Below are 20,792 nucleotides of genomic sequence, written 5' to 3'. Positions count from 1 at the left end.
GGGAGTGAAACAGCAGATGGAAGATCTCTCTCTCTCTGAAATTCTGCCTTTCAAATAATAAATATTTTTTAAAAATTTTAAAGTGTTTATTTACAAGCATTTGAGATGTGTCTGTTCTCCTTTTTTCCATCTTGATTATTTAAAGATAAATTAAGTAAAACTCAATTATTTTGACTTGTTTCATACTTGAACTAAAGTTATTTCTGATATGGAGATAAGCCTCTTAAAAGTATAGTCTTCCCAGTGAAATAAAAAGGTATTACTGGGAATTTGGAATCCAGAACATAATTGTATTTTCTTGAATGGAAGAATTAGAGCTACAAAATGCAGTTAATAATTAGGGTACTAATATCTGTGGGATACTTTGCGTCTCACTGTTAGCTTTAGAAACCAGGCAGTGGCTTTTGGAGCTATTTCCCTAGAAGCAGGAAAAGCTTCTTTAAGTAGGCTCCAGCTATAAGAGGGCTTAAAAAAGTTCGTTGAAAATGGAATTAAAAGATATAAACTTTTAGGGGGCTGGTGCTGTGGCACAGTGGGTTAAAGCCCTGGCCTGCAGTGCCAGCATCCTAGATGGGCGCCGGTTCTAGTACTGGCTGTTCCACTTCCAATCCAGCTCTCTGCTAGTGTGCCTGGGAGAGCAGCAGAGGACGGCCCGAGTTCTTGGGCCCCTGCACCCACATGGGAGACCTGGAAGAAGCTCCTGGCTCCTGGCTTCGGATTGGCTCAGCTCTGGTCATTGCGACCATTTGGGGAGTGAGCCAGCAGATGAAAGACTGCTCTCTTTTCTTCTCTGCCTCTGTCTGTGACTATTTCTCAACGTAAACTCCATCCCTTCTGTAAGTGATAATATCAGCCATTTAGTCCATCCCTGAAGAACAGGGTCCTGGGAATTTAATCAGGTCAGTGCAGGCTTTTTTCTATTATTAACTGAAGAAAAATGAGTTTCTTTTAAAGATTTTTTAAGAATAGGAAATCAAAAGAATCAGAAGAAGCCAAATCAGAACTGTAAGATGCCTAATGATTTTCCATTAAAGAATCGCCAGTGTGAGGGAAGGAGCAGAAGCTGGGTGTTTCGTAGTGGGCAGAGCTTCTTCGGTAAAGCTTTTCTGGGCATTTTTCCGCTAAAGCTCTGGCTCTTTCTCAAAACACGCTCACATCAGATGTTACTCTTGGGCCCTCTAGAAAGTCAGCAAGCAAAGTGCTGGTGTATATCCAGGTAGAAGGAAGGATAGAGACACCATAGCTGAAAGAGAAGCTCAAGCAAGCAGAAGGATGGAGGAAAAGGGGTGACAAGGAGAGAGAACAGTTGATAAAAATCAGGTGGTACGATTTAAGTCAAAGTATTTTTAATTTTATTTGAATTTAACAGGAAAAAATTTTAACTAAAACAATAGATAATACCTTAAGTCACAGGTTTTTTTGTTTTGTTTTTTAGTGTATGAGATAGTAGTTACTAAAAATTATTTTTAAGGTTTTTACTTTTATTTATTTGAAAGGCATAGTGACAGACAAAGAGGGAAAGATTGAAAGATCTTCTGGGGCTAGCGCTATGGCACAGTAGGCTAAGCCTCTACCTGCGATGCCAGCATCCCATGTGGGCACCAGTGCTAGTCCCAACTGCTCTTCTGATCCAGCTGTGGCATGGGAAAGCAGTGGAGGATAATCCAAATGCTTGGATCCCTGCATCCACATGAGAGACCTAGGGGAGTGAGGCTCCTGGTTCCTGGTTTGGGGTCAGCCTAGCTCTGGCCATTGCGGCCATTTGAGGAGTGACCCAGCAGTTGGAAAACCTTTCTCTCTGTCTCTCCCTCTCTCTGTCTAACTCTGCATCTCAAATAAATAAAATTGTTTAAAAAAATGAAAGATCTTCCACCTTCTGGGTCACTCCACAGATGGACACAACTGCTGATAGTGGGCCAGGCTGAAACCAGGAGCTTGGCACTCCATCCTGGTCTCCCATGTGGTTGCAGGGGCCCAGATACTTGGGCTGTTCTCTGCTTTTCTTCCCAGGTGCATTAGCAGGGAACTGGATTGGAAGTGGAGCAGATGAGACTTGGACCCATGCTCCGACAGAGGAAACCAGTGGCATCACAGGCAGCAGCTTAACCTTCTATGCCACAACGCCCCTGAAAGGTCATTCTAAGAAAAATAATCAGAGCAAGTTTAGAAGTCAGTCCTATTGCTGCTGTTTGTTTATATTGTGTGTCAGTTGTTCCTAGTATTAGTTAATGCCTTGCCATGAGAGACGGCCGGGCTAGGACTCTGATCGTCCCCTCCTGCCTGCCTTCCCCTGCCTTCCCCACCCTCTTACCTGTGACTTTAACGTGGTCAGGACTTACCGCATTGTTTTCTGTTCTACAGCTGTAATTACCCTAGTTGTTTAATGCTGGTGTTAGTCCTACTATTTCTGATTTATTTATTAGATTCATAATGATGGTACATTTCCATTTGTTTCTTTAGTTCTGTAACCTCATTTTTCATTTCATTCTGTATTTTATCATCCCATGTTTTAAACTCATGTTATTTTGTGTTGCAAAGCACCTATAAGAAATTTTGTTAGATTTTCTTTCAGAATGGAAACTTTATATGCTTTTTTATTTATTATTATTATTTTTTTTAGATTTACTGAGTTATTTGAAAGGCAGAGTTTATAGAGAAAGAGGGAGAGACAGAGATCTTGCATCTGCTGGTTCACTCCCCAGATGCAAAATGGCCAGCACCGGGCCAGACCGAAGCCAGGAGCCTGGAACTCTCCCGGTCTCCTACGTGGGTGGCAGGGGTCATTTTCTGCTGCTTTTCCAAGGCGCATCAGCAGGAAGCTGGATCAGAAGCACAGCAGCCCGACTCAGACCACACTCACGTGGGATGCCGGCATGGCAGGCTGCCGCTTTAACCTGCTGCGCCAACACTGCCCTTGGGATGTTTTACGTGTCGTGTCTGCCTTCATAAATGAAGATGCGTCAAGAAGCTTGTAGAAAAAAATGAAATTGAAAGATAAGTTTCTTCTGGCGCAAAAAATCTTGAAAGCCACAGTTTTTTGTTGGACACATTTTCTGTGAACTTTTGGAAGATCCCTCATATACAGTCCTTGTTCCTGTCCCCTCCTGTTAAAGCATATTTGAGTTGCAAGGATTCGTCAACTTGACTTTGTCTTCTGACTTTGGCGTTAGGAGGCGCATTAATGGCAAGGTGGATTGGGAGTCTCAACTTCTTTACCAGAATCTGTGCTCCTCTCCTTGTTCCATCACTTCTCAGAGTTTATGCTACACAGCTAGTCCTTCCTGTGTAGTTAACGATGAGGGGTTTTTACTGATTATTTGTTTTTGTTTATAATTCGAGAAGCAGATTGAGAAAGAGAGAGAGAGAAAGAATTCCCACCCACTTACTCCCCCAGTGCCACAGTGGCCTGGGTAGAGCTGGCAGCTCAGTCCAGCGCTCCCACATGAGTGACAGGAACACAATTATTTGAGCAATCACTTCTGCCTCCCAGAGTCTACACTGGCAGGAAGCTGGAGTTCTTCCTCTTCTGTCCTCTCTCGCTCTCGCTTGCTCTCCCTCTCCCTTTAGCCCTCTCCTCCTCTCCTCCTCCTCTCCTCCCCTCCCCTCCCTCCCTCCGTCCCCCCTCCTCTCTATCCTCCCCTCACATGTGTTTGGCCATTGTGGTTCACCTTTGGCGACATAACCAGATCTGACCATCCTTACTGCTTCACCAAGTGCTGCCACCTGGTTTCGGCTGCTGCCTCCCCTCACTAGGTTGTTCTCATCTCTGCTGCTTCTGTTACCCCCTGTCGTGCCTTCTCACAGGAACCTGAGTGACCCCTTTATGTAAATCAGCTCTTGTCGCTATGCGCGTACTCAAAAACAGAATTAAAAGATGAATTATTTTTGGTACAAAAATAAAATTTGAGATCCACACATAGTTTTTCCATACTACACTTTTTTCATGAGCATTTTGAAAACCCTTCATATACATGGATTTCAAAAAAAATTTTGCACCAAAATAAATATACCTTTGAATTTCCACTTCCAGTAATCTTTTGAAGTGCCCTCATGGACTCAGAATCTCCTTACTTTGCATATGTTAAAAGCCAAAGCCCTCATCATGGCCTGGAAGTCTACGTGATGTCCCCCACTCTAGATTTTATTTCCTATTTTCCCCCCTCACTTTATTTGACAGGCAGAGTGGACAGTGAGAGAGAGAGAGACAGAAAGGTCTTCCTTTGCCGTTGGTTCACCCTCCAATGGCCGCCACGGCCGGCGCGCTGTGGCCGGCGCACCGCGCTGATCCGATGGCAGGAGCCAGGTGCTTCTCCTGGTCTCCCATGGGGTGCAGGGCCCAAGCACTTGGGCCATCCTCCACTGCACTCCCGGGCCACAGCAGAGAGCTGGCCTAGAAGAGGGGCAACCGGGACAGAATCCGGTGCCCCGACCGGACTAGAACCCGGTGTGCCGGCGCCGCTAAGTGGAGGATTAGCCTATTGAGCCGCGGTGCCGCCACCCCCCCCCCCTTTATTTCAACTGTGCTGGCCTCATTACTGTTTCTCTTTCTTTCTTTCTTTCTTTTAAAATCTTATTTTTGTTTATTTGAAAGGCCGAATGACAGAGAGGAAGAGACAGAAAAAGCAAGAGATCTTCTTCCATCCACTGGTTTATTCCCCTGAATACCTGCAACAGGCAGGGCTGGACCAAGTCAAATCCAGGAGCCACGCACTGTGCTGGGCTCTCTCACATGGGTGACAAGAACTTAAGTATTGAGCCATCTCTGCTGCTTTCCCAGGCTTGTTAGCAGGGAGCTGGATCAAGAGCAGAGCAGCCAGGACTCAGAATTGCACTCAGAACATGGGCTGCTGGTGTTGCAGATGCCGGCCTAAACCACCTCACTGTTTTCTCTTGGCTGGTGAACATACTCTCACCTCGGGGCCTTTGCTCTTCCTGCTCCTCGGAGCACTCGTCCCAGATGTTGCCCTGCTCTCGTCTCCTGGAGGTCTCTGCTGGGACGTCCATTGTGAGCCTCCCTCCCCTCCCTTTGGCATTCCACGGCTCCCTGCTTTGCTTGGTTTTTCTCCATCACATCCATCACAGCCTGGCATGCTAAGTAGTTATCTATATCTTCTGCTTTTTCCCAGCTAGGATATGCATGCCATGAGCTCAGGGATTCTGTTTTGTTCACCACAGTATCCCAGGCACCTAACACCGTGCCAACCCCTTTGTAATTATTTGTTCACTAAAATGAATGAGTGAGCAGTCAGCCAACATCTGCTCCTGAAGCCAAACCAAAATTATTTTCTTATGTATGTAATTGAGCAATTATAGAATGAATTCACTTCTCTTTTATGTGAGGAAAAGCAGGACATTGTGAACTGTGTTTGGGGCACAATAACCCTGGATGGGGTGCTGATCTCCTTGATCTTTAAGTTCAGAGAAAGGCATTTGATAAAATCTCAACTTTGTTCTAGGTCAGTACAGTCTCCCACAACACTGAGGCAGCAGGAGACATTGTCTCACACTGAATTATGTGTAATCAGTAAGAGACAGGAAGTGATAGGAAGAGTTGGAGAAATGAGCCTTTCTCCTCTTCGAGTCACAAATGGTGAAGAAAGGGAATGTTTGGTGTCATCTGTGATTTTGTTAGATTTTTAGAAAGGCAAATTTATTAAATGTAGAAAGTAAACCCTTTATGTTGTACAGCTGAAACAATCAAAGTGAATTATTTCAGAGGGATTGAAATTTCCATACATGGTGTTCTAATTGAATCTTTAAAGAACGTAACAAATGACCAAATAAGTGCTATAGTTCTGTGACAATTTGGTCACATCAAGCTGAGTGGTCAGAAAATAATGGATCACCTAAAAATAGCAAAACAGGTGTCCTGGAGTGTGTGTGTGTGGGGATAGGGGAGGGAGAGAGCAGGAAGTGATAGAACCCTCTGTGGGAAAGATGATATAATACTAACTTACTACAGAAAAGAGGCAGGGCTAATCAACTCCTGCCTTGTTTTATTTTCATCTTTTCTTTCAGAAAAAACAATGGTTAGGAACCTAATTTTCAGTACTTACATATTACCTTTGAAAAAACTAAAAGTAATGGTTCCTGATAAAGCTTTTTGAAAACAAAATCCTCCTTTTTTTAAAACCGTACTCCCATAGGGAAAGAAGGTCTACAGTTCCTCCCCCTTTTGGAACTGGTGACCTAGCAGGGGCCAGGTTGGGTGGGATAGGAGTTCAGCAGTTGAAGCAAAGGCAGAGTCACATACCTGATGCAGGCCTTTCAAGCAAGGGGAACTGGGAAAGGACTGCTCTGGGAGGGCTTTACAAAAACAGGAAAGCTTGAATTAGGCTTTTGAAACAAGTAAAATATTCTAATTAGAAGAAAAAAATGGGGAAAGCACTTTCTGTATAATAGTAATGGCAAAAATAACATTTCTTGACTGCTTACTGCTCTCCGAAGAACTATCCTAAGTGGTTTTATTATTAATACTTAAGTTGTTAATAGCTGCTGTGTTACCGTGTTTAATTCTCATGTCAGTTCTGAAGCTCTCTTACTGGTTGTGATACTCTTTTTATAAGTGAGGAACTAAGGAGCTGGCAGAGTAGGAGCAGCCACAGGAGCAGTGCCTGGCACAGTCAGATGCTTCGTAAAGACAAAGGCTCCCACAGGCAGCCATGTCCATATCAGTCACAAAGCTGGGTGCCTCAGCCTAGATTGGACTACGACTGACTCTCAGCCTTCACACTTGAAAAAATTACATGTGTATGTATATAATTGAAAGAATGACAGAGAGGGAGAGCTCTTCCATCTGGTTTAGTCTCCAAATGCCCACAATGGGCAGGGCTGGGCCAGGCTGAAGCCAGGAGCCAGGAGCTCCATCTTGGCCTCCCACTTGGGTTCCAGGGGCCCAAGGACTTGACCCATCTCCCACTGCCTTCCTAGTTCATTAGCAGGGAGCCGGCTGTGTTAGAAGCAGAGCAGCCAGGGTTCCAGCCCGCACCCTGATGTGGGATGCTGGCATTTCGATTGGCACCTTAATGTCCTTATCTGGATGAAGTAAGCAAAACTATTTGTGAACAGAAACAAAATGGGCGTGATTAATGAAAAGGTTTGATAACTGAAGGACTAAAAGCAGTTTTATTGATGAACTAGCAGGAGAGTTGTAGGGTGTTGAAAGAGCCGCGACTTTGGAGTCAAAGAGACCTGATTTGAAACCCTGTTTCCTATGACCTTCCTGAGTGACAACTTCACCTTTCTGTGCCTTGATTTTGTCATCTCTGCAATGGGATAGTGTTCACTTCCCAAGAGGAAAGGAAGACTCGGGAGATAATAAATGCAGAGTTCTTGTCTCAGGTCAAACACTTATAAATAACTGCCGTACTTATTACTAGCAGTCTGGTTCTTAAGAAAGGGCAGTGACTCACTGAAAATGGCCAGAGAAAGTTGGAGTCTTACAGCGGCAGCCCAGATGAACTGGAAGACATGAGAGCAGCAACGGGAGGGGCAGTAGAAGGTTGTTGATGAGGTCTGGATGCCAAGTGCCGCCTGCAAATGAGTAGGAGGAGGGTAGTTCCTGGATCAGGAAACACTGCAAAGGCAAAATCTATCAGAAGGAAAGGTAAATTCAGCAGGCACTTTACATCCTTGGCGGGAGTTCTGAGATGGTTGTTGACAACTTGTCATTGGAGTTGGCACTTAAATGACCCTGGTTTGCAGCTCAAAAGCCAGATGGTGATGGTTCTAATTATGACATTCTGACCATATAGCAAAACTTGTTTTTCCCTTCTAGCCACCCATCACCTCCACGATAATATCAATTTTTTGTGATCTAAAACAGTCCAAACACCCCCCCACCCCACCCCCATCCCCAGGGAAGTCTCTTCTTGGACAAGGGCTTCTGATTGAAAACCCCTGTCTGTTTTGTTTCAGTGCAAGCGGCTAATGACTCAGTCTGTAGACTCCAACGGAGAGAACAAGAACGAAGAAAGGTAAAAGTAGATCGTTTGGGTAATGGGGTGTGTAACGCCTGTGGACTTTTGTGTTTTGTTTTTGAAGGATATAGGAGACAGAGACCTCCTGTCTGCTGATTCACACCCCTTGCCAAAGCTGAGTTTGGGCAGTGCCAACGCTAGGAACTCCATGTGAGTTCCCTGGCATGTGATGGGGGCCCAAGGACTTGAGCCATCACCTGCTGCCTCCCAGGGTGTTCATTAGCAGGAAATGAACTGGGAGCAAAGCGGGTGCTTGAATCCAGGCACTCAGCAAGGCATGGGGGCTCCCCAAGTGCCGCTTCTAACCACTGCTCCAAAAGCCTGCTCCTCCTGGCATTTGTCAGCCTTTATATAATTAGCAGTTGATTTTCATCAGACAGCCCTTTGAATTTATTCTCCTTTGTGTAATGACTTAAATGATTTAGAAATGGGTAATTCATTGAAGATGTGGTCACTTGGTTGTCCTATCAGTATTTTCGTAATTCCAATTGCATGCCTTTTTTTTTTTTCCTTTTCAACATTTCCTTCTTTGCCCTGAAAGTGGTATTTGTCTCATGGAGGAGAGAAAATAGAACTTTTACTTGGAACAAGAAATATCCAGATTGGAAATATAAATCTTTCCTCTGAGCCTGAAGCTTTGAGTGTATCATGTATATTTCTTCTAGAAAGGGAACCATTCATGCCTGTGGATGGGTTATTTAATGAATAGTCATAGGAGTATGTGAATCTCTTGCCAGGCTGTGCTTTGCTTATTTGAATTATATCTTAACTAAATTCAGATGTGCAAAAGTAGTGTAAGAATTTAAGTTCCTGTGATAATGTGGTGTTTTTACTTGTGATTTTCATAGTGTTTTTGTAACTTACTGATTGAACTAATAAAGATACACATTACACTTATTAAGAAATGTTAAAAACACTAAGCCTGAAAATAATGCCTTGTTACATATATGTATACGGACAAATGTGCGAATGTTTCTATATTTCTCTGGGATGTGTTCATCCACAATCATAGTTCAGATCTGTCCGTGCATACAGATATAATTGTAGGAACCTCTCCAGAGTTTTAGTTTCTGCACCCTCAACTAAATGTTGATACAGAGTTAGAACTGTAGGTGGAGCTCTGAAGCTTTATTGAACAAGGGTATGGTGTTTGAGGGACTACAGCAGGCTGGACAGCAGATAGCTTTTTAATCCTCCACTTTGCTAGGAGCCACTGAGGATGAAACATTTTGTTAAGTTTAAGGTCATTCCTATATGCGGGAGCTAACCGCCTAGGAGTCCCAAATCACTAGGCATGTCAAGTGAAAGCTGTAATCAAGTTACAAAGAACTTTGTGGTGTTGGCAGAGGTAGTAATTTGTTAGGAAGAAGGTGACATTCAAGCCAAACCCTAATCGATAAGCAGGAACTTAGCTGCTAGAAGATGGGAAGAAAGACATCGTAAGGTAGTTGAAGACCCCAACTGAGTTCCCAGCTCACGCCTTCAGCCTGGCCTAGCCCCGCTGTAGTGGGCTTTTAGGGAGTGAATGAGCAGATGAAAGATCTCTCACAGTGTCTCTCCCTTTTAAATAAACACCATTACATTTAAAGCTGTTTAAACTGTTCATTAAGAAAAGCACTTGTGGGGTAAGGAATGCTGTGTAAGTGGAGGCAGAAGGGTGAGAAGTCAGGGTGGAGGGGCTGGCTGTGGAGACTCTGGGCGGATGCTTCTGGAGGTGATCAGGGGCGGTGCTTACAAAAGGAAGCTTCATGGACTCCACACCGACTCTCAATGAAACACAACAGTTAAGCATATTCTAAAATACTAATCTTTAATATTTCATCAAAATCAGTTGGTAACACTCAGTCAATGCCTGTAAGAAATGTGCTGCAGACTATTAAACAGTTTATTCCCGGGGGCACCAGGAGCACTTGTGTTTTTGAGAGCAGAGTAACTTCCTGATAGGAGTTGGCCGTGCGGCTTAACATAGGCTTTCCAAGTAAAATCAGTTACGTGTCTCGTGTTGCCAGTCGCCACCCAGCTTGTGCGGCTTCAGCAGGCTCAGGTGAGTGTGCTGTCAGTGTTAATTGTCTTCCTGAGACATCATAAAAGCAGTTAAAATCATGATAAATGGCAATTCTTGTCATTCTTAAGCAGAATGAACCTAAAATTAAATTATAATTGGCACAGTTCCTCCTAATTGGTATAGTGCCTCTTGTCACGTTGAGCTATTTTTACATGCAGGTTATTAGCCAGATATCTGAGTACAGCAGGAGAATGAGCAGATTGGGTAAAAAGCCCCTGGTTTATTTTTCCGGTGGTGGGTTCCCTCTGTTGCTTCGATGTATGCCCCGGGGCAGGTCCTGAGCTTCCCCCCCTGGTCCACAAAACAAGTACCTGGCTCCTGTATCTCACAGATAGAGCTTGTGAGTGCCTTTGCAAATCGTGCATCATTATCCAAGGTCAGGGTGCAGTTGGCCCTGCCAGCTGACTGTCTTTCCTCCAATTTATAAAATCAACCAGCTGAAAGCCATGGAGAGCTGTGTTTCTCAGCTCCCTCTCAGAGAACAGTGAAAAGTCTGTACATTCTTACTGTGCAGTAAACTTCTAAGCCAGCCTGCCCGCTGCTGCTCCTCCCCTCCCCCCTCCCCCCCTCCCCGCCATGCGTATCTAGTTAGCAGACTATTTGAAATATGAGTTGTTAAGAACTTTTTTTTAAAAAAGCATATCTAGCTTTTTTGGAAACTAACATGACCTAAGTTTCAGACTAGAGAGATAGAAGATCAGTTCAGTTTCTTCTCTAGCAAAAACGTACAAAGCAAAACTGATCTCTGGTTGCATTTTTATTGGCAGTTAGTTGTGGCCTTGGTTATACTATTGTCTGCATTTTATACATTAGAATGGCTCTCGGAACAAAGAAAGATGGGAGTAGTAATGGAATAAAAAAGTCTATTGCCATTAATCATTAATTCTTTTATGTTAAGACAATTTGTGGAATTCACTGGGAAGTAAATTGATAAACGTCATTCATCCAAGTCCCATTTCCCACAATTGATATCTAAAAGTACATTCAGAACAACAATAAATGCACACTCCCTAGTTATGTGACCTGTCTCCAAAGCTACCACAAATGTTAAGTCACATTTCGGGCACTAGCAGTAAGAACAGTGGAATGAAGATGCAGTTGCCTTGTAAAATTCACTGGCTTTTAAAAATGTGCCTTCAAGGAAGAAGCAGCGGTTAAGATCTCCTGTCCATCATTTATGCTTAGGTTCATGCACAGGTGTCAACTTTTGAAGCCCCGTTCCACACGACTGGAGATGATGATGAAGTAAACACGAATGCTTTTGATCCATCTTGCTCACAAATATTTGTTGGGTTTAGTCATACTCCGTTACAAGTTTTCTTTCAAGAGAGTGCTAAGATCACATGATTTACACTGGTCCTTGGCAGAGTTTGAAAGTACAGAGTAACGTATCTACATAGTGTTCTGTTTGAAATCGGTTTTGACAGTTAGGCTTTACTTCCTACCCAAGTAAACAGTTGTTCCTGTGTCTGTGCGAGGCAAATGTAAAGTTGGTGTGTATCATCGATGTAGATTCCAGAGCGCCTTTTAGATCGTAGTTGGATTAATGCAAAGTTTTCCTTAGACCAGAGTTTCTCAACTGTGACATTACCGACATTGTGGGCCAGATCATTCCTTGGTGTGGATGCTGTCCTGTGGCTGGTAGGATGCTTCTCTAGCAGTATCCTTGGTCTCTACCCGCTGGCCGGCTGCACCTTCCCCGCCTGAGTTGGGACAACTGGAACTCTCTGTAGCACAGCCCTGCGTCTCATCCCCCTCCTTTTGCCCCCCTGAGAATCACTGACGTAGATGCCCACGTGCAACGCCGTGCTTGTGTTTCATGTTCCAAAGTTCATTTATAGATTTGCTTCTCAGCGGAGTTCAGCTTCACATTGTTTTCTATTTAGACTTACCCTTAATGGGATACATAGAAACCAGTGAGTTATTCGATTTCTTTCTCTGCTGTAACTTAAAATATGTTACCAGATGGAGGCAATGCCATGAGGGGCGTGCTAGTCACTGTGGACACATAGGTGTAGCTCGTTAATAATCTCTCTCCATTTTCTTTTAAAATTAACATATTTAAAGTTTATCTCTAAAAGAAAACAAATGTATCCATTTATGTGAGAATGCCATTGATTTCACTTAAGATAAAACCTGAAACTCGATTTGAATTTTTGGGTGTTTGTAGTAGATAAAGGTATAGCATAATACTTCTTTTCTGAACCATTTTTAAGTGCACATTTTGGTGGCAGTAAGTGCCTTCACGTGTTAAACAGTCACCACCTCCAACCCCAAGACTCTTAAAAACCAAAACTCTGAACCCATTCGACAATAACTTCAGTCCCTACCACACCCCTGCCGCTGCCCGACTCCTGCCATTCTGCTTTTTGTCTCTTGAATTTAACTACTCTAGGAAGTCACATAAGTAGAATCATACAGCGTTTGTCTTCGTGGCTGGCTTATTTCTTGACAATAATACCCTCAGGATTCATGCCTGTTGCAGCGTGTGTCAGAAGTTCCATTTTTCTGAGGCTGAATAATTCCATTGTATGTGTAAACCACATTCGTGTAGCTCTCCATCTGTCTGTGGACCTCGAGTTGCTTCTACCTTTTGTCTGTTATGAATAACACGGCTTATTTTCATGGCTGTGCACATACCTGTCTACGTCCCTGGTTTTAATCCATTTAAGTTTATACCCAGCAGTGGAATTGCTGCATGACATCGTAATTCTGTGTTAATTCTTGAGGAACCGCCCTACCCTTCCATTTAGTCAGACTTACCACAAAGCTAAGGTTTTTGCCTTCTTTAAGAACAGGCTCTTTTTTTTTTTTAATCTTTAACTACATTGCATGGAAATATTTTAAAATATATCCACGCTTAAAATTTGTTTGAATACCACAGGTTAATTTTCTTTATGAATTGGGCATTATTGTGAATGTCAAGTTTCATATTACAGTGCATATGGTGTTGTCTTCAGGGAGTTAGAGGGAGCGAGAGCTGTGTTTCTGCACCAGATGCCCTCACATAAACTGTGCTGTAGGTTCTGTCTCCTCCTTTGCTGTGAGGCTGATGACTGTCATTCCCCCCGTCTCATATATCAGCCTTTTTTGTTTCTGATCGGCGATTTTTAACATGGTGCAGGCTTAGAAACCAGTTAACTAAACTGGTTAGAATCGCTGTATTATGGGAATTAGGTTCAGAATCAGCAGATTTCATGAATAGTGCAGTATTCGTAAATGAATTTTGTGGTTTTTTTTTTTTTTTTTTTTTGATGGTGTAAAGGTCTTACCACATAGTTTTCAACTAAGTTTCAGGTAAATGTTATTTCGAGATATATGAATTTTACTTACATGTGAATACTACAGTATTGTTAATACACAAATGTGTCAACAAGAATGCATTTTTTTTTTCTTTAATGATTATTGTGAAGGGGCCACCAGTGCTGTGGTGCAACAGATAAAGCTGCCGTCTGCAGCGCTGGCATCCCATGTGGACGCCAGTTAGAGCCCCAGCTGCTCCACTTGCGATTCAGCTCCCAACTGATGCACCTGGGAAAGCAGTGGAGGATGGCTCAAGTGCTTGGGCCCCTGTATCCATGTGGGAGACCTGGAAGAAGCTCCTGGCTTCAGCCTGGCCTAGCCCTGGCCATTTGGGCAATGAACCAGCGGTTGGAAATATTCATTCTCATTTCTCTCTCTCTCTCTCTCTCTCCCTCTCTCTCCCTCCCTCTCCTCCCCCGATCTCACCCTGTCTCCCCCCCCCCTTAATTCTTACTTATAATAAATAAAATAAAATAAATCTTAAATAATTATTATGAAGAATGACTACAATTACAATCAAAGCTAGGACACTAAGAAAAGAAAGTGGAGGTGACTTCAGGAACTTCTAACAAAGAGCAAGACTAGATTTTTATTGGGGCTGGGGTGTTGTCAGCTTTTGAAGTGTTTTCCTCGGGACTATGAGGCCAAGAAGTGGTATGCCAGATGTGCAAAAGCTGCTTGAATGTCTTTCGTAGTGTTCTGATACCATGAAGTAGGAATACTGACCCCTGACTCCACCTTGAAGTCTTGTCTTAGAGTCAGTGGTCAACAGGAGGATTGTAGTGAGTATAGGCGTGGGGGGAGACTCTTGCTATGAATTGTCTGTATTGTTTGCATTATTATAAGAATCTACTACTTGGTCCGGCGCTGTGACGCAGGGGGTTAAAGCCTCGGCCTCCAGTGCCAGCATCCCATTTAGGCATCACTTTGAGACCTGGCTGCTCCACTTCCCATCCAGCTCCCTGCTGTAGACTGGGAAAGCAGTAGAAGATGGTGCAAGTCCTTGGGCCCCTGCACCTTCATGGGAGAACAAGAAGAAGCTCCTGGCTCCTGGCTTTGGATTGGCCCAGCTCTGGCCATTGTAGCCATTTGGGAAGTGAAGCAGCAGATGGAAGATTCTCTCCCTCTCTCCCTCTCTCCCTCTCACCCTCTCTCCCTCTCCCCGTCTCTCCGTCTCTTTGTCTCTTTCTCTCCCCCTCTCTCCCTCTCCCTCTCTCCCCCAGAATTCTGCCTTTCAAATAAATAAATAAAAATAAATAAATCTCTTTTTTTTTTTTTTTTTTGAAAAAAAATTTTCCAACTACAGAGTAAAACCAGCATGACGAGGGAATGAGCAGTGGTGTGGTCTGCCTAGTGATTTGTATAATAACACTTCCCTTTCATTAAGCATCTCAGGGACTGAACTTAGCATGTGTTATTCTAATCTTCACAAATGTATTCCTGAATGTAAGTGTTACTTTCCTGGTTTTCAAGTTAAAGCAACTTTAACTTGCACAGCATCATACATCTCATCAGGAGTGAGCCAGAATCTGGATCAAGGTTAATATCATGTCTTCCGTGTCTGTGTTTTTCTCCCCTGAGCTACACTGGGGCAAGTGCTGCCTCCTCAGGCAGTGCATGTACTGTTGACCTGAGCAGGTGAATGGGCTTTGAATAAAAAAGAAATGAATGAATTAAGTAGCATCTAAACATGCATGTTTGATAGCCTCTGTATTTAATAAAATTAAAACTAAAGAAAAATGGGGCTGGCGCTGTGGCATAGCAGATAAAGCCACTGCCTGCAGTGCCAGTATCCCATATGGGCTCTGGTTTGAGTCCCGGCTGCTCCACTTCCAATCCAGCTCTCTGCTATGGCCTGGGAAAGCAGTAGAAGATGGCCCAAGTTCTTGGGCCCCTGCACCCACTTGGGAGACCTAGGAGAGGCTCCTGGCTCCTGGCTCTGATACGGCACAGCTCTGGCCATTGCGGCCATTTGGGGAGTGAACTATTGGATGGAAGACTTTCACTCTCTCTCTCTCTCTCTCTCTCTTTGCCTCTCTGTAACTCTGCCTTTCAAATAAATAAATAAATCTTAAAAAACTAAAACAAAATACCATTTTGATGTTTATTTGCATTTTTCTCTTTCTAACCTATGGCTTTTTCTCTTAGACTAACAATTTTTCCAAAAGTGCCATTGAGTTTAATGAACTCTTCATGCTTCACTTATTTTTTAGAATTCATGAAACTGAAAAAATAAAGGGTAATGGATTAAATTTTGTTTGACCTGCTTCCCAGATTCATAGTATGAGGAAATCCGTCCTTAACTCCCCCACTACTGTGACGCCAAGGCTCCGTGGGTCATATGTTAAGGGAGTTTGTCATTCAACTTCAGATTCGCTGGACCTCCTTTCGCTGGGACAGCCTTGATGCTCGAGGGACTTCAGATCAGCTTGGCAGAAAAGCTCTTGCAAGAGCTTGCTTTTGGTCCTGTGAAAGACACCTGGCTACCTATGTCAGACTTCCTCCTTGTACTCTGTGATGGAAAACGCATAGGTCTGGGTATAAGAAAGACCTGAGTTTGAATCTACAGCTCAGCTATTAGTTGAGCAACATGGAGAAGTAATGAAGTGTTTTTAAGCCTTATTTCTTTGTAGAACGAGAGTGGTGTAATCTTTCATAAAGTAGATAATACTTTTAGAAGTAGCTAAGCTATGCATTTCATGGGTGGGTAGAGCAGATGGGTTTAACCAGCCCTCCATCCTGCTCGGGTTTAACCAGCTCTGCATCCTGCTCCTCACCCAGAAGAGAGAGAAAATAGTACGTCAAGGGCATTCTGGACAGAGCTTTTTCTTAGTGACCATTTTTCTGGCTGCTGGCAACTGTGTTAGTAATCTCTGAGCATACCAGGTGCCATTTTCTTATTAGAGTTCTGGAATTAGCACCCTGGAGTCAGCAAAGGCCTCAGATGCTTCGTGGGTTTTTGTGGCTTATTTAATAAAACTTTGTGTCAAAACTTGTGGAACTGTTCAAAGATAGTTGAAAATACGATTTAGGGTAAGAAGACTAAATTTATGCCTTTTTTCATTTATATAATGTTTCATCTGTATTGTTTTGCTGAAAAAAATTTTGCATCCCAATGTGGAAATAGTAAGGATCATCTCAAGAAGAACTTAGATCCTTGACAGAGAAGTTTTATATGTTGATTCGCATTAAGGCCTGGAACTAAACAGACTTCTTGGGTTCTCGTTCAGTGACTAATAATTTGTGGTTCTAGAGCTGGCATTGTGGCACAGCAGTTTAAGCCACTGCTTGTGACAACACTGGCATCCCATGTGGAAGTGCCAGTTTGAGTCCTGCTCGTTCCACTTCTGCTCCAGCTTCCTGCTAATGTACCTGGAAGGGCAGTGGAGGTTGGCCCAGTTGCGTATGCCTCTGCAAGCCTTGTGGGAGACCCAGATGGATTCCAGTCTCCTGGCTTCAACTTGAACCAGATCTGGCCGTTGGGGCCATTGGGGGAGTGAACCAGTGGATGGGAGCTCTATCTCTCTCTCTCACTCTCACTCTCACTTGCTCTCTCACTCTGCCTTTCAAGTAAATAAATCTTTCCAAAAAATAATGTGTGGTGGTTCTTTTTAATGCATTTTAAAAATAAGACAGGCTTTTAAAAAAATGGGGCCAGCCCTGTGACGTTGTGGGTAAAGCCACCACCTGCAGTGCCGACATCCCATATGGGTGCTGGTTAGAGTCTTGGCTGCTCCACTTCCAATCCAGCTCTCTGCTATGGCCTGGAAAAGTAGTAGAAAATGGCCCAAGTCCTTGGACCTCTGCACCCACCTGGTAGACCTGGAAGAAGCTCCTGGCTCCTGGCTTCCGATTGGCGCAGCTCTGGCTGTTGCAGCCAACTGGGGAGTGAACCAGCGGATGGAAGACCTCTCTCTCTCTCCATTTTCTTCTCACTCTGAGTAACTCTGACTTTCAAATAAATAAATAAATTTTTAAAAAGACAGGCATTTACTTTCTTACAATAGTGATTTTTTAGCTAGTATTTTTTAAACTTGATAAAAATTTATGCAGTTAAATGGAATATAAGGAAAAGTAAAATTAGAAAAATTTACTTGGGTATTGTGCTTAACTTTGTCATTTAAAGTTATTAAAAATTTCACAAATGTGCATGTCCATGCTGTTATGATAATAGAAACCTTAGTTGTTTCTAATGTGTCATACTGTAGCCAGACATTAAACTAGAATATTATTTTATCATCGTGGCTTCCCAGCTGATTGTCACAGTAACCAGATATCAAGAGATACTTAGATGTGTCTCTTCTGCATATTTAAGTGATTGGAAAACGTCATGTGACTTTCCAATTCTGTTTTCCCAGATGTATAATGACCGCTTGGTAGCTAACGAGAAGCGGCACAGCCTCCAGTGGGAAGAGTTCATGAAGGGGCAGCCCCAGAAGCGGGCAGCAGTGGACGAAGAGCACAGAAAGGCGGTGGCCAGGCTGAGGGAGCAGTATGCCGAGATGCAGAAGGACCTCGCCAAGTTTTCAACCTTTTAAGGAGCTGAGCCACAGCAGTGGCAGACGACGAGGAAACATTGACTCCCCCAGACACTCCCACCCAGCCACCTCACCTCTGCTTCCAGCCTAGCGGTACACACTCGTCCATCAGAAGAAGGGAGCTCCTGGGGTCCTGATTGGATGTTCCACAGAGTGCTACATCTTTCTGGTTTTAAGTGCCTATATCCGATTATTGGAAAGGGAAGGAGTAGGAGAAAAAAATGGGATAATTTTACTTTTTTGTTAATCAGAATTGACCCTTTTTCCCCATTGATTGTCTCAGAGAACTGTGGGTATAGATTAGGAAGATACTTTAGTTCATTCTTATACAGAATTAATTGTGGTTTATTATTGTGGTTTAGAAGACAAGAATAAGAGCTACCTGTTGTAGCCCACCGGCTATTAGAAGAATGCATTAAGTGTTGTTCCATGAGAAATTTAGACAAAAGTCAGCTGGCCTTGGAGCACAGATCACGTTTAAGAGAAGTGGAGATCCCAGCATTGTCTTCACGGCGGCCGAGTTGGCCGTGCACTGCCAGCTGGGAGAGGTTGCGAATTTGCAGTGCAGCCGAACGCCATGTTTCATTGGATAACAAAGCACACGTGTTAAGTCTTGGAGCCTTCCAGCACTTAATATTCTCAGCTTTTAAAACATGCTTAGGAGGAAAAGCTTACCAGAAATGTATTTGGACCTTTTTTGAGCCTTTCCAAGAACCATGATCTTGCCCATGGTATTTACCTCATTTTTGTGTCTGTCTGCTGTGGGTGAGCTTTATTTTTAAGATACTGATGTCTGCACCTGTTTCAGCTGTTGAATGAGTATTCTGCAGAACTTGCCAAGGAACCCCTCTGGAAGGATTTGGGCTCTTTATGAACCAGAAGTGTTTGCTCACATGGCAAATGACCCACATGACATGTAAATCCTCTTCAGTGTTAACATCTGTCCTTACAAGCAAGTGTATTATGGTGAAACATGTACCAATTCTGTCACCACTGTGGTGGTTGGAAATTTGCATTTAACAACCTAATCGAGAAAGTAAGTTTTTTTTTTTTTTATTTGCCATAGGCCATGCAAAAGTTCAAGGCAGTAATGTCAGATTTATGGCAAATGTGGGTAAGCAAGCCTTTTGAATACTTTGTGTTGCTCTTCAGTAGAGAAAGGCAGGAGGAAGAAAACATCCAAGTCTGTCGTGTTATCTCAGCGTTGCAACTGTGGAACACTGACAGTGCTTGCTGTGTAAATTTATGGCTTACTGTCAAAGCTCCATTCTTGGCTGCATGGTGAAAATGTAATTAAAGTTAATAGAGGAGATGAAATAAGTATTTGAGATTTCTTTCAGTAACACTGAACGTCTGCCAACTCTCTGTGTCCGCTACTGTGGGCTTGACAGGTTCATCAATCATCCTCTGGTACCTGGACCAGAAAGAGCACTTGCTGACACCAAGGCATGTTGGAATGTTCTTAATTCTCTTTCAGTGGCTGGAAAAAAAATACTTCCAAAAATATCCCACACGTGAAAAGGGAGGGGAATCTTAAATGAAAATCCCTTTGTGTCACAGCACTTTCTGGAATGCTACGAATTGCCAACACACCGTTGAACAGATGCTGTAACCGAGGGAGCAGGGTTCTGTGGACGAGCAGGACTGTGCCCTACCTGTGCTTACCCACCTTGTGCAGCACAGATTCCGGAGAGTTTTTGTTCATCTCCTACAAATAATGAATACCTTATGCATTTGTATATAGTACATAAATATCCGAGGGACTTCCTAAACCAAAGTGAATGGACAGGCTTTTGTGTGTTAAACATTAAGATACTCAGGTCTGTCTTTGTAACTTTGTAGCTAATCAACATAGCTTCTAAGAGTTGATTTACCTTCCTTTTGATATTTTAAAATATTTTTAGAATTTATTTTGAGAGACCACACCCCCCCCCCCAACCCCGGTCCACCACTGCTTCAGTCCCAAAATGCCCTCAACAGGAACAGGGAACCCAATCCAGCTGTCCCTGTTGGGGGAGGGGGAGCAGGAACCCAGGGACTGGAATCTCAGCACCCCTTCCTCCTCGAGTCAGGAACTAGAATCAAACCCAGATACTCTGATGTGGACATGGGCATCGTAACCAGCCTTGTGACTGCCAGGCCAAATGCCCTCCCTCATTTTGGTATTTTTACTGGTAAGTATTTTTGTTTGCCCATTTCAAAGTCATTTTGTTATTTAGGTATAAAAATTGATTTTAATAAGTATATACTTCAGGATTTCTTCTGTTTGTGTCATTGAGCACAGGACCGATTGTTGTCATGGTCAAATGCAATAATGTTTTGTAATTTTACAAAAGTTAAAATTTATTAAAACTTTGAAGTATTTTTGGAGACAGGCGTCTGGCCTAGTAGTTGATACCAGTTGAGAATTCTCTATCCCATATCACAGGGCCTGGGTTCAAGGCTCAGCTCCACTCCCAGTTCCCACTTCCTGCTAACGCACGCGCTGGGAGGCAGCGTTTAGTCCTTGCCTCCCACTCGGGAGACCCAGCCTGAGTTCCTGACTCCATTTCAGCCTGGCCCTGCCTTTGAGGAGTGAACCAGTGTCTCTTTCTCTCCCTTTCTGCCTCTCAAATATATATATATATATATATATATATATATATATATATATTTAATTCTAAGTATTTTCTGTTTTCCACTGTGATTTCTTTATTGAATTATATATATGGGATTTTTAAAATTCCTTTATTGAACTGTGGTCAGAGAACAGTACATATAAAACTGATCTGTTTGATTGTGATGAGATTTGCTTTATGGCTTAGAATCTGGTCAGTTTCTGTAAATGTTTCGTGAATATTTGAAAAGTATGTGTGTTTTCCAGTTATTGGATGTCCATTAGACCAAGCTTGTTATGTTACTATTCTT

The 20,792-nt window shown here is 43.2% G+C and overlaps 1 protein-coding gene across 1 annotated transcript in view; it reads left to right on the top strand.

Moving 5' to 3' along the window:
- Nucleotides 1-20,486, top strand: part of BLOC1S5 (biogenesis of lysosomal organelles complex 1 subunit 5) — a 50,413-nt gene extending 29,927 nt beyond the window's left edge. Inside the window, exons 4-5 of the mRNA XM_062184384.1 lie at nucleotides 7,918-7,976; nucleotides 17,706-20,486. Of these exons, the coding sequence (XP_062040368.1) occupies nucleotides 7,918-7,976; nucleotides 17,706-17,885 (239 nt within the window). The 3' untranslated portion in view covers nucleotides 17,886-20,486. The remainder of the gene's footprint in view (nucleotides 1-7,917; nucleotides 7,977-17,705) is intronic.
- Nucleotides 20,487-20,792: the final 306 nt, after the last annotated feature.

Source organism: Lepus europaeus, chromosome 3, assembly GCF_033115175.1.
Source record: "Lepus europaeus isolate LE1 chromosome 3, mLepTim1.pri, whole genome shotgun sequence".
In the NCBI taxonomy this organism is placed as follows: domain Eukaryota; kingdom Metazoa; phylum Chordata; class Mammalia; order Lagomorpha; family Leporidae; genus Lepus; species Lepus europaeus.
Note: the sequence above shows the minus strand (reverse complement) of the source record. Positions and strands in the feature narration are given on the sequence as shown.